Raw genomic sequence first — 15772 nt, 5'->3', positions numbered from 1 at the left:
TGTCCCCACAAAGCACTTGCTCCTGGATACTTTCGTCAGTTCTCTTTTAAAACATCTTTTGAAAAAATCCTTGGGCGCCTGGGTGGCTCAGTTGGTTAAGCGACTGCCTTCGGCTCAGGTCATGATCCCAGGGTCCTGGGATCAAGTCCCACGTCGGGCTCCCTGCTCACCAGGGAGACTGCTTCTCCCTCTCCCTCTACCCCTCCCCCTGCTCATTCTCTTTCACTTTCAAATAAATAAATAAAATATTTTAAAAAATAATAAAAAAAATCCTTGATTGCGTATTCAGTGTCAATATTTCAGGTGCTCACCATGTTGAGGTGTGGAAGGTGCACATCGAGCCCCATCTTCCTCTTGTCCCTTTGCTGTGTCCTTTCTTTTCTGTTCTGTTCTCTTGCTTTGCTGTCCCCCTCTTCTGGGAAGCATCGGCCTCTTGACCACGCCCTGCACACTTATTCTCTGTCTCTGAGACAGCAGACTCCCATCTGCGCCTTCACAGAGCTCACAGGCAGACGTGGTGGTTTTGTTGGGGCTGAGTCTCTGCAATGGGCCTGGGGCCTGGGGTTCACATGCGGGCCGGCTGGGCTGGGCTGTGCGGTCCGGGGACTGCGGGTCAGCTGCTTGCCTTCCTGTGCAGGGACCTATCCCTGATCAAGGTGATCGACGTGGGCCGGCGGTTCTTGGTGAACAGAGTTCAGGACCACATTCAGAGCCGCATCGTGTACTACCTGATGAACATCCACGTGCAGCCCCGCACCATCTACCTGTGTCGGCATGGCGAGAGCGAGCACAACCTCCAGGGGAAGATCGGAGGGGACTCGGGTCTGTCCAGCAGGGGCAGGAAGGTAGGGGGGAGCAGGGGACAGGGCGGGCTGCTGAGGGATGGGGTGTGTCCCCGGGTGTGTAGTGCACGTGTGGCGGGGGGGGGGGTCTCTGGGTCTTCGGGGAGGATGTGCCTGCAGGGGCTGTTCCTCAGTGGCTCCCGGGCTCCTCCTCACTGATCTGATGACAGCAGAGCAATGTCCCTGCCGTGGAGTGGGATGAGTCCTGCACTGCTTCTTGGGGGGTGAGGGGGCAGGAGCCTGAGTCCAGCGCGTGTCCGTCTTGTCCCGTGCCCTCTCAGTTTGCAAACGCCCTGAGCAAATTTGTGGAGGAGCAGAACCTGAAGGACCTCAAGGTGTGGACAAGCCAGCTGAAAAGTACCATCCAGACCGCAGAAGCCCTTCATCTTCCCTACGAGCAGTGGAAGGCGCTCAACGAGATCGATGCTGTGAGTGCCGGGACCCGACCTCGGCCGTGGGAGGTGGGGCGCGGGCGCGAGAGGGCAAAGAGGAGGTCTCTTCCCGCCGAATCTGCCCGAGATGAGGGCCCTTGCAGACGTGCACGTGCTGTGTTGAGCGACGCGCGGTGACGTCTGGGTGTCCCCACCAGGGTGTTTGCGAGGAGATGACGTACGAGGAGATCAAGGACACCTACCCCGAGGAGTATGCTCTGCGGGAGCAGGACAAGTACTACTACCGCTACCCCACCGGGGAGGTACGTGCGCTGGCGGGGCCCTGTGCCTGCTCTCTGCGTGTGACAGCCGGGCCCAGTCGGCCCCCTTCCTGGCGACGGGGCGCAGTAGCCGAGGGCCAGAAGGGCTCTGCATCCAACCTCCCGCATACCCCTTCCGATGCTCGTTCCTGGTGCTCTCAGCTCCCATCCAGTCTTCCTAAACCGATCCTTGTAAACAGCTCCAGGCAGTACAGTTGTATTTCCCCGTGAGCAGCCGCCAGATGCGTTTCTCTGAAGATTATGTAGTGATGTGGGAGACAACGTCAGTCGGGGCGATCATTCGCTCAGCACGAGGGACCCCCCCCTCCCCCCGGCTACAGGCGAGGTGGCAGACATGTGTCATCTCAGGTCATGTGTACTCAACTGAGTTGCAGCCACGTGTGGCCCTGTCTGGTCGAGCGAGCAGGGGACGGAGCCTCTGCAATGCGGGGTGCTCTGGGGGTCTGCTGCAGGGCGCCAGGGACACTAGTGGGTCCTTGCTGTCTGCAGGCTCTCGGTCTTTGTCCTACTCCATTCCCTTGTGCTCAGGGCGCTGACCACCTCTGTGGCCCTGGCCCCCCCGTTCTTGGAAGCTGATTAGTAAGAGAAAGCAGCGGAACCATGGAGGGAGAGTCGTGAGTGAGAGCCGTGAGTGAGAGCCGTGGTGGTCCTTTTTATTTTTATTTATTTATTTTTCTTAAAGATTCTATTTATTTATTTGAGAGAGAGAGAATGAGAGACAGAGAGCATGAGAGGGAAGAGGAGCAGAGGGAGAAGCAGACCCCCCGCTGAGCAGGGAGCCCGATGCGGGACTCGATCCCGGGACTCCAGGATCATGACCTGAGCCGAAGGCAGTCGCTTAACCAACTGAGCCACCCAGGCGCCCTGTGGTGGTCCTTTTTAAAAGCCACCCGTCAGCCCCTTCTTTTTCAGTTTCTTTTTATTGAGAGGAAATTCACACAATATAAACTTCCCCATTTTAAAGTAGACGATTCAGTTAGTGCACTCAATACTGTGCAACTGTTACCACTAATTCTAGAACGTTCTATCACTCCCAAAAGAACCAGCAGCCTGTGACCCCCACCCCCAGGCCCTGGCAACCACGGATCTACTCTGTGTGTCTGTGGGCATGTCTCTTCTGCATAGTTCATAGAAATGGGGTCGTATAACTCGTGGCCTTTTGTGTCTGTCGTCTTTCGCTTAGTGTAACGTGTTCAAGGGTCCTCCATGTCGTAAGCGTGTGTCGGGACGTCATTCCCTCCCCCATGTGGAGGATCAGGGAGCAGCCGTGAGAGAGGATGGTTTACGGTCCTCTCGGAGGACTGCTTTTCCACATCCTCACCCACAGGGGGACAGTCTCCCTTTTCTAGGAAGCCAGTGGAGGTGGGTCCCCCGGCGCCCAGGAGGGATGCGCCACGGAAACACCACCGGCTGTAGATCGATTCTCAGTTGATTCTGTGTCCCCTGGTTTCTGACCACAGGAAGGCGTGGCCCCCATCCTTCCCTGCGTGCACCTCTATTCCAACGCAGCATCCCTGTCTGTCTGTCTTGCAGTCCTACCAGGACCTGGTCCAGCGCCTGGAGCCGGTGATCATGGAGCTGGAGCGCCAGGAGAACGTGCTGGTCATCTGCCATCAGGCCGTCCTGCGTTGCCTCTTGGCCTACTTCCTGGATAAGAGTGCAGGTGCTGCCGTCCTCCCAAGCCTCCTTGGGATGGTGGGGGCGATTAGGAGCCAGTCGGGCTCCCCCAGAGGGAGGAGGGAGACTGGCCTTGGAGTGTGGGGTTGCTGCAGACCAAGGCCTTCCCCCCCAGGCCACACGGGTCATCTGCTGTGCTGCTGGGTGTTGGGGCAGGCCTCCGGGCCCAGGGCTTCCCGGCCAGCCCTCGGGAAGGCCTTCAGAGCACAGTTGATGAACAGTCTGGTGGGCTTAAGGGCTTCGCGAAACAGCCTCCTGAAAGTCCTCAGCTCCTCACATCTCAGGGGCTTTGGGCGGCGGGCCGGGGGCAGCGCTTCAGCCCAACTCTAAAGAACAAAGCACCCAGAAAATTCATGAGACTTAAGACTTAAAATTTAAGCCTGTGTCTACCCAAGCTTCACCCAAATCTCCACGCACCTAAACCGGGGAATGACTTTTAAACTCTAACACACGGCGTGAGGGCAGGTTTGGGGTTGGTTTTGATCGTGTTCTTTTGGCTAGGGGTTTCTCCTAGGGCCGCCTGCCTTGAGCAGGAGGGGCCTGTGTGTGGGGTGGGGGGCACGGAGACACGCTCGGCCAGGACCCCGAGGGCGCTGACGCCGTGGCCGAAGCTCTCCCTGGGGACCTGCAAGTGTCCGTCCTCAAGGCTTGTGTCTCATTGTGAGGCCCTTTCTCTTCTTTTCAGAGGAGATGCCTTATCTGAAATGCCCCCTTCACACCGTCCTCAAACTGACACCTGTTGCTTACGGTGAGTGTGGTGACGCAGCCCCTGCCACGCCCTGCTTCCCTGGGACAGTGGCTCCTGGTGGCTCTCGAGTGGACGTGGCCTGTCCCCTTGAACTGGAAGCCAATCTCTGTCCCCACCCTCACGCAGGCTGCCGTGTAGAGTCCATCTACCTGCATGTGGAGTCTGTGAGCACGCACCGGGAGAGGTCAGAGGTGAGTGCACTCCGGCTTCCCCCTCCGTCCTCCATCCTGGGAGGGACTCTGGAGTGACAGGGCCAGAGGTGTGCGAGCCCTGGGGAGGCCCCCACGTCACATTACCTGTAACTGCGCACCTGCGTCCTTCAGCACCGGGTTCTCGCTGAGGGAGTTTGTTGGAAATCAGCCGGTCTTTGTGACTTTCTCCCCTGCCTTTCCTTTTCATTTGTGTGTTCCTGCCCTGCCTCTGTATGTGGCTTCTTGGCATCTTTTTCTTACTTTCCATATTTCCCCCCCGCCCCCCATTTCGATGTAACCCAGGGAATGGGTATTAAAGCGGAAGACACATTCCGCTCTTGCAAGCATAACTGTAGCACAGCCAATGTCTTCCTTTGGGGTGACTGAGACGCCTTTCACATTTAGAGTGGTGCAAACGGGATTAGCAAATGCACTCAGTTGTCTGCGGACGCTTAGGTGCAGAATTAGCAAGAAGACGAAAGTTGTGGCAAGGGGGTGGTGGGACTGGAGAGGTGGTGTTGTTTGCGAAGTAGGGACTCCAGGGACCACTCGGTGAGTGGAAGGTTTCTTCAGGAGACCCCAGGCCTGGTGGCATCTGATTTCCCCTGGGGAGGCCTCACCCTTGGGGGGGCAGCCAGGTCGGAGCCCCCACGGGCACAGCAGTCCGCTGCCCGGGCGTGGTTGGGAAGGAACGTTGGACTTACTTTCCACCGACTATCTGTCAAACCACAACGCTTCGCCAGTTGACCCTTTTCTCTTCCACGGAGTGTGATGTTCCCGTCCGTGCAGGACACCTACCTCCCTGTTCCCAAGGAGCTTGGCCACAAGATTTTGGCATGAAAGTCCCAGCTTCCACCAGCCGTTGACTGGCTGGTTGACCAAAGGGAAAGGAGGATGGACAGCCAGGCTTGGCCCTGTGGCGGCCCCTGCTTCTGAACGTGGGTGGTGGGGTGAGGAACGGCTTCCCAGCCTGACTCCGCCAGCGAGGCTGGGCCTCCACTGGGCTCCGATGGTCCCTGAGCACCTCGCTGTGTGGAACTAGGGCAGCGTCTTGAGGGAGACTGACCTCTGCTCAGGCTCCTGGGCTGCAGGCTGCAGAGTCCCAGGGCCTTGGGACAGAAGTCCTTGCTCCTGTTGCATTGTCACTCGATCGGAAGGCTAGTGTTTGGCCCTGGCTTGCCATTTCTGCCCACCTCCGATTTTCTGCCTCTTTGCTCTCCCGGCGGGGGTTAAAGCTTGCATTTCTTGTCCTAAGCCGGGGTGTAGTAATGGGGAGCAGGAACCATCTCGTATCTGCTGTGCGCACCCTGGCTCGCGGTCGGTGGGGGGAGACCAGCCCCGGCTCCTTCCCTCTCTCCCTCCTTGCTGTCCCCTCCGTGGTGACCTGAGCCTCACACTCAGGCCTCCGTTCCCCTTTCTCGGCTCTCTCAGAGGCTGGCAACAAGGTTCTTTCCTCCGATCTCATTATCTGCTTTCCCTGAATGACTGTCCACAGAGCTGGTCTTGCTGTCCGTCCCTCACCTGCTTTGTGAACGTTGCGTTTGTCCGAGTGGGCGTCTTGGAATGTTTCGGGAAAGGGGCTCAGCACATCCTCCCTCGTTCTTGCCAACTGGGAGTCACAGGACAGAATTGCAACCCCGTGGTCCCAGGGTCAGTCACCGTGGTCAGTCTCGAATCTGTAAAATCCAGAAGCAGAGAAATGTGTTTTGTTTGGTTTTGGGGTTTTTTGTTTTGTTTGTTTGGGGTTTTTTTTTTTTTTTTGGCTTATTTACCTCCCCACTCCTTGTAACTGTCGCCTTCTCTCTTTTGTCTTTGTCTTGCTTAGGATGCAAAGAAGGGACCTAACCCGCTCATGAGACGCAATAGTGTCACCCCACTAGCCAGCCCCGAGCCCACCAAAAAGCCTCGCATCAACAGCTTTGAGGAGCATGTGGCTTCTACCTCCGCTGCCCTGCCCAACTGCCTGCCCCCGGAGGTGCCCACGCAGCTGCCCGGACAAGTGCGTTGACCCCTTTCCTTTCTCACAGTCAGTGTCGGGCGGGAGGAGAGCCCCCCTGGGGGCAGCGGTGGCCTCAGACTCAGGCCTGCGTGTGCGGGTGGGGGAGGGAGAGAACATGGGGATCCCCCCCCCCACCGAGGTTCATGGCACCCTGGGGTCCTTCCTTGCTGACCACGGCTGCACGCGTGCACACCTCCTTTCTGAGCAGCTGTTCTTCCCAGGGCAAAACGGGGCAGAACAGGAGAAATGGCCAAGTGTCTGGGTCCCACTCACATTCCCGAATACTTTTTTTCTCAAACAAAATTGAAGACAGAGGCCTAGTTCAGAAGTCTCCCTTTGGCTCTGGGTTGTCGGCCACACGTGGCCCGAGGACGTCTTTTCTGTCCTAGGCCGATGGCCGAGGATCTTCCTTCCGTGCTTCCTTGTGCAGTCCCCGTTGTAGAAAAGCATGTTCTCCTCCAGAGCTGGGGTAGAGCCTGGGCAGCCAGCCTCGCAGGACGGCCTGGGAAGAGCGACTTTCTCACACAACACAGATGCCACATAATCCCACGTAGTAAAGATGCTAAAAAGCAAAAACCCAGCTAGATTTCACTAGTTCAATTTGCTGTGAAGATGAAAAGCTGACAGATGTTGGCTCTTGGGCATTAAGACTTCTTTTCAGAAGAGCATCTTTTTCTCAGTGGCAGCCAGGACTCTTTGCCAATACGAGACCTAGAAATTCCCAGGCACAGATTTGGGGGCCACCTCGAGATGGCCCCCCACCTCCACCCACCACGTCTGGGCTCTTCACAAATACGTCACAGGCTGAATCTCAAATCGGATTTGAGAGCTCAGTGCCGAGGCCCCCGAACTCTTGCTGCGTTTCCCCTGAAGCTCATTTAAATCTCGTGGTGTCTGGACTTGGCGTTGCGGGGCAGAGTGCCAGGCAGCCTCAGGCAGGCTACCGAACCTCTGCAGGCCTCAGTTTCCCCGTCTGTGGAAAGGGGAAATAGCACCTACTGCAAAAGGCGGGTCAGACGAGGTCGTTCGCTCTGAGCGTCTTACACGGTGGTGGCCGCCCCGGCACCAGCTGTGAGATGTTATCATGTCCTTTTATGAAAACCGAGAACTGAAGTGGTTTGTGGGTGACACTCAGTTTAGGCGTAAATTGTGGGGTCACGGTTGGAAGTGGAGGTTGCTGCCGCAGATAATTGGGGGGACTGGCCTGGGCTGGGGTTGGGTGGCCTGCCGGTCACGGAGGACGCGTGGCTGGGGCGCCCCCGACTCTGACAGGACAGTCCTTGGAGGCTGCTAGGCCGGATCCTCAGGAAGTCTGGAAGCCATCGGGTGGGGCCAGGCTGGTCCCAGCAGAGGATGTCCTGGTTTCAAATGACTCGGGGCCTGTACCCTGTCCCTCTACTGACTTCTCTCTCTCTCTCTCTCTCTCCACTTTTTCTCTCTGCAGCCTTTGCTAGGGAAAGCCTGTTTGTAAGTATTTTTCTCTGAATAATTTTGCTCTTCGCACCTCTTTCTCCTTGCTTGCCAGTTTGGCCTCCCGCCTGATAAAATGTGGAGGGCGATGACAGTTTTGGTCATACGTGACAGAGAAAGACGGCCTTGGGGGAGGGGGAAGGGGGTTCATGAATTTTTAGAAAAAGATGCAAGAAGCAATGTGGCCCCGCTGTCTCCTGCGCGTCCTGCTGCCTTCCTGCACGTCCCTCGGGGGTCCTCGTTACTGTTAGTACTTGCAGTGGGCCTGGCTTGACATAAACCTACCTTTTTCCCTCAAGTCCGATTTTGGCACCGGGCTAGGTCTTAATGCCCGATGCATTGTCTTTTAAGTTCTGTGCTGCCTCTAGGAGAGGCCTTTCATGTTGAAAGGAAAAGTAACCCAGGGCCTTGTCTGCAAAACGGAGGACAGGCTCGGGGGGGGGGGTGGTGGGCCTGCAACCCTGCAGGCTCTCCCTTCTGTCCCAGCAGAGACCCACTCCCCTGGCGCTCCAGGACCCTGGCTCTCTGGGGAGGTCTGTTTGGGAACCATTGCTGTGGATCTGGTTGTCCTGTACCAGCATCTGCTTAGCCTTACTGGTCACAACCAGCATTGGGTGCAGCGCTCGAATCAGACCCATTGGTTTCCCCTGTCCTTTAGCCGGAGTTCTGCAGGAAGTTTCTGGTTAAGTGTCAGCCGGAACAGAGCAGCTGCTAGATAATTCAGTGTGTTCACTGCTCCGGCGGCCCCCGCCACGGAAGGAGCCGAGGCCTTCCGTCTTGGAGTTCCATTAACAGCAGCCGTGATATACCCCCTGCCCCAACCCTTCCGGTCACTACCTGCCCATCCTCCCTTTTGCTGATTGGGTGACCTTGACTAATTGATGCAGAAATGGAATTGGCTTGAGGAGTCCAGCCTGTGAGCTTGAAAGCGTGGCTTGTTCTTGGAAAGTGGTCGTTTAGCATCATGCTGGGATTAGGTGGCCCCAGCTGCAGCGAAATCTATTTTGCGATGCTTTACAGCTCGCGGAGAATGGGCTTGCTTGCATATATTCCGTGTCTTTCGGCCTTAAAATAACTCCAGGAGGTCTGTAGGGCAATTCTGTCCTTTTTTACCAGATGAACGAGGGTAAGGCCGTTGCCTCCGGCCGTCCAGCTAGTCAGTAGCAGAACTGGGACTTGAGTGGGTCTGTCTCCCTCTCCTGAAGGCTGCCTGCCTTCTCTCTGCTGGCTTCTGGGAACGGTCAAGACACTGTTCACCTACCGCTCACCGGGGCACCTGACGTTTGAGGCCTGTGGGGCACTGCCCAGAGCTGCTTGGATGTCCTTTCTAGCTCTTGCAGCTTCTCCCATGCACCTGCTCTCTGCAGCTGGCGTGTGTTTACTTACTGGTGGGCCTGTCCATGAAACTCCGTCTTAAAGACAATCTGTCCCCTGTCTGGTACCTCCTTGAAGCCAGACGCTGTAACCGAGTGCTTCTAGAGCAAGAGTTCTCCTGGCGTGAAAACTAGTCTTTGGATTTGGAGGCTTCTACTTTTGCATCTGTGCACATCCTGTTCCTTTTGAGCTATGGCCTGATGTTGCCAGGAGAGACACCTTCCTGCTGGGAGGGTGCCCCTCGGGCACATCCTCCCCACCTTCTAAGGTTGAACTTGCCTGTCTCCGTGGCTCATAGTGCCTTTGGCTAGAATCCCTCCAGTTCAGCAAAAGTGTATCCTCTGGACCCGTCACACCTGCACCAGCGTCCAGCCCCACCTGGGAGCGTGAGGCCACGTCTGAGATCGCAGATACCCACTTTTACTACTCAAGTCAAACTGAGCCCGGTTTGGATCTCGGTTTTTATTACCCTCCATCTTTCGACTTCTGGGCAGTTCTAGCACTTCTGCTTCCTTGTCTGTAACATGGAGACAGGAACAGTACAAGGTGTTTTGATGATGAGAATATAGATGTGGAGCTTAGCAGAACGTCCAGCACATAGTCCGTGCCCGGCGGATGCTTGCCGTTATCACGGGACAGACGGTGCCCTGTGCTTTGCTGGGATGCCCAAGGTGCTCGGGTTTGCGCTCCCTCTGCATTTGGATGCCCCCCTGTTCCTTCTGCACGGGCCAGTGGGGTTTCTTCTCATGAGCAGCAGGAGCACCAGGAGACTGGGGAGTGGGGAGAATCCCTGGGGGCTTACGGGTTGTGGCCTGAGGACACCAGCGAGATTGTGAGATCTTGGTTTCCTGGTTAAATGGGCCCGCCTGCTGGGTCGGATGCCGCGTCCTGCCGTCCTCCCCTGCGGGCGGCGCTAGTGCTCTGGGCAGCAGACCATCGGGCATCCTTGATTTTTAAATTTCAAATGCACACGAAAAAGAAGATACTACTAAAGATGTTTTGTTCTGTTCTTCTTTTCCAACATGTTCTTCCCTTCCCCCCACTATGCTTGAAAGACGAACTGTTTGTCACATTTTCTCAAAGTTTTCTCCTTACTAACCTTGGAAAGGTAAATGGCTCGGTGCATGCCCCTCTCTGTCCCCTCCACCTCTCCCTGAGGCATGGCATCTCAGCCTGTCCGGGCATCTCGGTCTGTGTGGAGACTGGCCATTGTCAAGTCTGTGACTCAAACACCCCGTGCCGGAGAACACGTGTTTTTTTAAGAGCAGCACCATTGTCTCGAGGTCCTCTCTCTCTTGTTTCCTCGTTTCCCTCCATATGGCCTGAGCCAGGGCACCATGTGTGAGTGATGTGACGTGGCCCGTGCCTGCACTCCCCAGTGTCATTGTTGCATTCGTCATCATCCGTGGGCGTGCGAGGTCGGAGGGCCGGGTGGAGCCTCGAGCTCCCTAAGTGGCGGGCTGCAAGGCGGCGAGGTCCTCCCGGGGAGACCCCTACCCACAGACACCACCTCACGTACCTGTGACCTGAGGTGGCGGTGGCCTGGGCTGAGCGGGGGCTGCGGGTCCTGCGAGTCTCTTCTGTCCAGGCGTCCTGACCGTGGGCCCTTGGTTCTGCACGGGAGCAGGGGGGGCTGCCAGGATCCCTGCACCCCTGTGTGCCCGCCTCCGCTCCCCTCTTCCCCCGCCCCCTTCACATGGCCTGGGCAGAGACAGGAGGGGAAAGAGCACTTGGACCAACTGTTTCCTTTCTTGGCGGGGCGGGTGGAGGTGAGGCGAGGAGCGCGCCGTGTGCCCTGGCAGCTGCCGTCTGGCCCCAGCTGACTGAGAAACAGGTTTTTAAGGGGGTTTGATCTTGGTCAGCATCGTAGGTAGGGGTGGGACTTCTGGCGAGGACTGCTTTTGTTAGAACAGGAAGAGAGCTTTAGTGACATGCGTCCTTCCCTGCCTGGCGTCCTTGCCTGGCTCCTCCCCGGTGCCATCCATCCCGCCAGTGGCACCCATGTTCTGGGCACCCGGCCCGTTCCTAGAATCTGGGGTCCAAGGGCCGGACGCGCGGTCTACTTGAGCAAGTTGGGAGGAGAATCCTTATGCTTCGTTGGAGGGCCCCTGGCCCATGTCCTGCCCGGCTTTGGGCGGCTGGAGTCCCCTGGGGGTGGGCGGGCCGGTCTCCAGGCTCTAAAGGGCCGAGGGCTGGAGGGCTCCTTAAGTGCGGGCGCTTGGTGTTGCCCGGAGCTCCGACCCACGAGAGCTGCCTGTTCTCCCACGCCTCCTAGAAGCAGGTGCCAGGCCTCTGCCCCGAGGGCCCTCGCCCGGCCTTGCCCAGGCCCTTCTGTGGGTTGACACTGGGCTTAACTTCCACCACGGCCCTGGAGCCCACCTGGGCCTTCTTCCACCTGTTTGGCGATGACGCTCTTCTGGGGTCGTGCTCTTTGTCTGAGGGAGGGACGTGGTCTCCATCGCATGGCTTTAGTCTTTTTGGCTTTAGGAAGCCTTGTGGACAGAAAACAATAATTCCCTTTCCTTGCCCCTCTCTTCTCCTGGAAACAGAACATGAAAGGCACCCAGAGCAGCATCGACTCCAGGACACACTGAGGCCGGACCCGGCGGTTCCATTCCAGTTCCATTCCTGCAGCTTAGTTAGTGCTTTTCCCATCTACCCGAGGCCAGCGATTCCCCAGGACTTCTTCCGGAACGGGGTGGGTGGGATCGAAGAGGGGCCTGCTGGTCAGAGAGAACTGGGCCACCGACCGCGGCGGGGCAGCCGAGACCCCAGGAGGCCTCTCCCGGGGGCGTGCGTGGGGTCCGTGCCCTCTCCCTGGCCTCCCTGTCCCTCTGCACGGTTCAGAAAGGATGATGAGCCGTCGAAGAGGAGCTGGGAGAAGGCCCCGAGGAGGGGATATTGGCCTCCACGCTGTTTTGTTTTGTTTAGTTTCTATGATCCTGACCTGGTATGTTCCCAGCTTGGGGAGATGACACTCAGCCCCAGAATCCTAAAGTTAAAGGGGGGCCTAGATCTCAGTTGCTGAAGAGGAAGGGATGGTGACAACCTTGGTGAAAACTTTTACAAGGCTCTTCTGTGCCTCGTGGCTCAGACGTTGCCTCGTGAAGGAAGGATTCAGGCCTGCACCGGGCTGGGGCCGGAGGTGCAGGGAGAAGGCTCTGAGCCAGATGCGCCTGTCTGATCGGCAGCCACCTGCCGCGGGGCCACACGCCTTCCTTTCTGGGTCTGCGTTCTGCCTCTGGAGACGCTCAAGGACAGTCTGGCTGTGTCGGCAAAAGGAAATATTGTTCCAGAAGAGCCCCAGGGCCTCCGCCATCCCCCTCCCCCCCGAGCTGCTTGCTCTTGCACTTTTTTAACTGGCAGAAGGCGGGATGGGAAGGTTGCACCTTCTCTTCAGGAACCTCGATGTTTGGGGTTCGTGCCCTTGGAGACTGGAGCTTGGAAAGCATGTGGGGAACGGGGCATGCCCATGAGATGGGGAGCTCAGAGGGACCCCAGTCAACCAGCGGGCAGCAAGTTGTTCGGATCCTTGCAAGACTGACCCGGGAGATGGAGCAGAGATGATCACGGCTCTGGCCTCCTTCCTTCAGGATGTTCATCGTCTCCCTGTGCTTCCCACGTGGGGACGATGGCCCAGCCGAGACGTCCCCTGTGGCTGCATCCTCCAAGAGGCTGTCTGTGGTCTCCTGACGGGACTGAGCTCAGTCCTGCATATTTTTGTGGAGCATCTGCTATACACCCAGCACGGTGCTGGCTGGCTTTATTCCGAAGAAGAGAATGTCCTCGCTTGCCTTTGGCTCCTGTGGCCTTTATGGGGGTGGATCAGACCAGGGCTTGTGGGACATGGGGTTCTGAATACCTGTAGTTTCTGCCTACTGGTTTCTCCTTGCTGCCTCCATGGACTGGGGATGAGCAGGTGTCTTGAGGCCCAGAAGAAATGATTTGGAGACTCCGTGGTAGAATTTCCCCAAATGACCCTTTGGGGAATCTTCGAAGAATCTCTAAAAGCTGGTGCCAAAGGTCACTTCCCTTGCTTGCCCTCTGCTTTCGAGTCTGACAGTCTCGCCCCTCTAAGCTGACGAGACATGTACCGGGAGTGGGGTCGGGGTGTGGGGGTGGGGGACTCGGACATCCAGAGCGGGGACTGGACAACACGTGTTTTTCTGGTTGGGGTTCAGTGGGACATTGGGACATACTTCCGATACCATACAATCAAGTTTGTGGGTTTCACACTGAAACATTCAGGTCCTCCCCCATTCTTCCCCAGTTGGGCACTTTGCCCAAAACGATGTCTGTGTTTCTTTGTTCCTGTGTGACCGAAGATGGGTTATTTTCCCTTTCCTGCCATCTTGAGTCTCGTCAGACGGCAAGTGTGTGCGCACAAGCGTGTGCTTGTAGGTTGGTCGTATTTTTAGACAGAGGGGCCTGCGGCTCTGCTCTTGAGAACAGCTTTCTTAAGTCCCTCTTTCTGGACAAGGCCCTCTTTCTGGCCTCCTTGTCATGCTGGCTGTCAGAGCCGACTCTTGAGTTTTGACCCTTCCTACCGATCCACCTGGGGCTGTGTGTGGTGCCCTCCCCCGGCCGCCAACTGCTGAGGTCAGTACCTACGGAAGTGAACATCCTGAACACTCATTTGTGAGGGCCCAGATGGGGCGAGAGGACATAAACACGGAAGAGGAGAGAGACCCCAGAGAGGTCAGAATGCTTCCCGACTGAAAGCCGGGATCTGACTCGAGGCGCTGGACGGAGCGTGTGTTTGAGCTGTGGTCATAGGGCTACTGATACTCTATCACCTCTCCCCCCTTACTCCCCCCAAAATATCTGGGACCAATTTTGTTAACTCGGCATAGTTGTTTTTGGGTGGGCTTACCCCCTGTCCTTACTCTGTCCTGAGACCACGGGCGAAGCTCGTCATTCGCGGGGAGAAGAGAAACAACCACACCAATGATGTTTTCGTTTGTAATACTTGAAATTTATTTTTTTATTATTTTGATAGCAGATGTGCTATTTATTTATTTAATATGTATAAGGGAGCCTGAAAATAGAATGCTGTATAGATCGGGTTTAGTTGTTCGTTGGTTGGTTTGGGGGCCTTTTACGTGTGACTTACGACTTTCTTTGTGTTCTGTATATTGTCAGAATTAATGACCTGGGATGAGGGTGTGCCAGCTTTTCAAATGGGATGCTTTTCAGAAATTTGTATATTTTGCAGTCGCCAGAACAATAAAATACCTGGTTGAAATACACTGATAAAGTGCACCTCTGATCCTTTTCTGGGGGGGCGGTGGCGGGGGGGCTTGTGGGCAGAGGAAAGCGTTTAGTTGACCCTTGTGGTCAGTGCACCAAGTGTCTACCACTGGGCTCTTGACCGACCTATCACCCATCCTCGTCCTTTAAACGGGACGCGCGGGTACGGATTGCCGGTTGATCTGTACGATACGGACGTCCCTTCCCCGCGCACAGACCGGCCCATGTGTGCGCCCTTGATCCTGAGCCCCTTCAGCAGAAGCGTGCTCACACAAGCATGGTCACACGTGATGGCCCCGGGCAGAGTCACAGGAAGGCCTTTGGTGTTAGGTTCTGGGGTCCTTTCACGTCCCTGCCCTTCCCCCCACCCCATTGTCGCCCCTGTCGTTTCTACAGGGAAAAAAAACTCAGTCGAACTTCTCGGGCCACTCTGCCATGCCTGAAGCGAGGTGTTTGACTTGAGTACCTTCATCTCTATAGATGAGACCCTCTAATGCAGGCAGGGCTGGGGGCTGAATGAGAAGACCCGTGGCCCCCGCTGTTACACGCCGGAAACAGACCTTGCTCCCAAGTTAGTCTTTCTGCCTCGCTGATGCTTTCTCCCATCTTAGCTGCCAAGAGACCAGGAGTCAGCGGTTTGGCACCTCCTTTTTTTTTTTTTTTTTGGCTTTCTTCAGCAGCAATGCAGACCCTTAAGGTCCTTTTATTTATTTATTTATTTATTTTTATTCTTATGTTAATCCCCATACATTACATCATTAGTTCTAGATGAAGTGTTCCATGATTCATTGTTTGTGCACAACACCCAGTGCTCCATGCAGAATGTGCCCTCCTCAATACCCACCACCAGGCTAACCCATCCTCCCACCCCCCTCCCCTCTAGAACTCTGTTTGTTTTTCAGAGTCCATCGCCTCTCATGGTTCGTCTACCCCTCCCATTTCCCCCCCTTCATTCTTCCCCTCCTGCTACCTTCTTCTTCTTCTTTTTTTCTTAACATATATTGCATTATTTGTTTCAGAGGTACAGATCTGAGATTCAACAGTCTTGCACAATTCACAGCGCTTACCAGAGCACATACCCTCCCCAGTGTCTATCACCCAGTCACCCCATCCCTCCCACCCCACCCCCCACTCCAGCAACCCTCAGTTTGTTTCCTGAGATTAAGAATTCCTCATATCAGTGAGGTCATATGATACATGTCTTTCTCTGTTTGACTTATTTCGCTCAGCATAATACCCTCCAGTTCCATCCATGTCGTTGCAAATGGCAAGATCTCGTTCCTTTTGATGGCTGCATAATATTCCATTGTATATATATACCACATCTTCTTTATCCATTCATCTGTCGATGGACATCGTGGCTCTTTCCACAGTTTGGCTATTGTGGACATTGCTGCTATAAACATCGGTGGCACCTCCATTTTGAAATGACTTCCGAGGTTCTCTGCAACCGGCATGGTGGACAGAGCATTTTGGTCAAGGGCCTCGCCTGGCCCTCGGAGCACAAAC

At 56.0% G+C, this 15772-nt stretch overlaps 1 protein-coding gene across 3 annotated transcripts in view; it reads left to right on the top strand.

Moving 5' to 3' along the window:
* Positions 1-14262, top strand: part of PFKFB3 (6-phosphofructo-2-kinase/fructose-2,6-biphosphatase 3) — a 77052-nt gene extending 62790 nt beyond the window's left edge. For 2 of the 3 annotated variants that reach the window (XM_035021703.1, XM_035021701.1), the window contains exons 8-15: positions 638-845; positions 1124-1270; positions 1432-1536; positions 3088-3217; positions 3917-3979; positions 4106-4170; positions 5996-6169; positions 11563-14262. In XM_035021703.1, the coding sequence (XP_034877594.1) occupies positions 638-845; positions 1124-1270; positions 1432-1536; positions 3088-3217; positions 3917-3979; positions 4106-4170; positions 5996-6169; positions 11563-11607 (937 nt within the window). In that variant the 3' untranslated portion in view covers positions 11608-14262. Of the gene's footprint in view, positions 1-637; positions 846-1123; positions 1271-1431; positions 1537-3087; positions 3218-3916; positions 3980-4105; positions 4171-5995; positions 6170-7613; positions 7637-11562 lie in introns of all 3 variants that reach the window. The other variant, XM_035021702.1, reaches the window with a different exon arrangement.
* The last annotated feature ends 1510 nt before the right edge of the window (positions 14263-15772 follow it).

Source organism: Mirounga leonina, unplaced genomic scaffold (assembly GCF_011800145.1).
Source record: "Mirounga leonina isolate KUSES-001 unplaced genomic scaffold, KU_Mleo_1.0 Mir_175, whole genome shotgun sequence".
Lineage (NCBI taxonomy): Eukaryota > Metazoa > Chordata > Mammalia > Carnivora > Phocidae > Mirounga > Mirounga leonina.
This window is presented reverse-complemented; position numbering and strand designations above follow the sequence as displayed.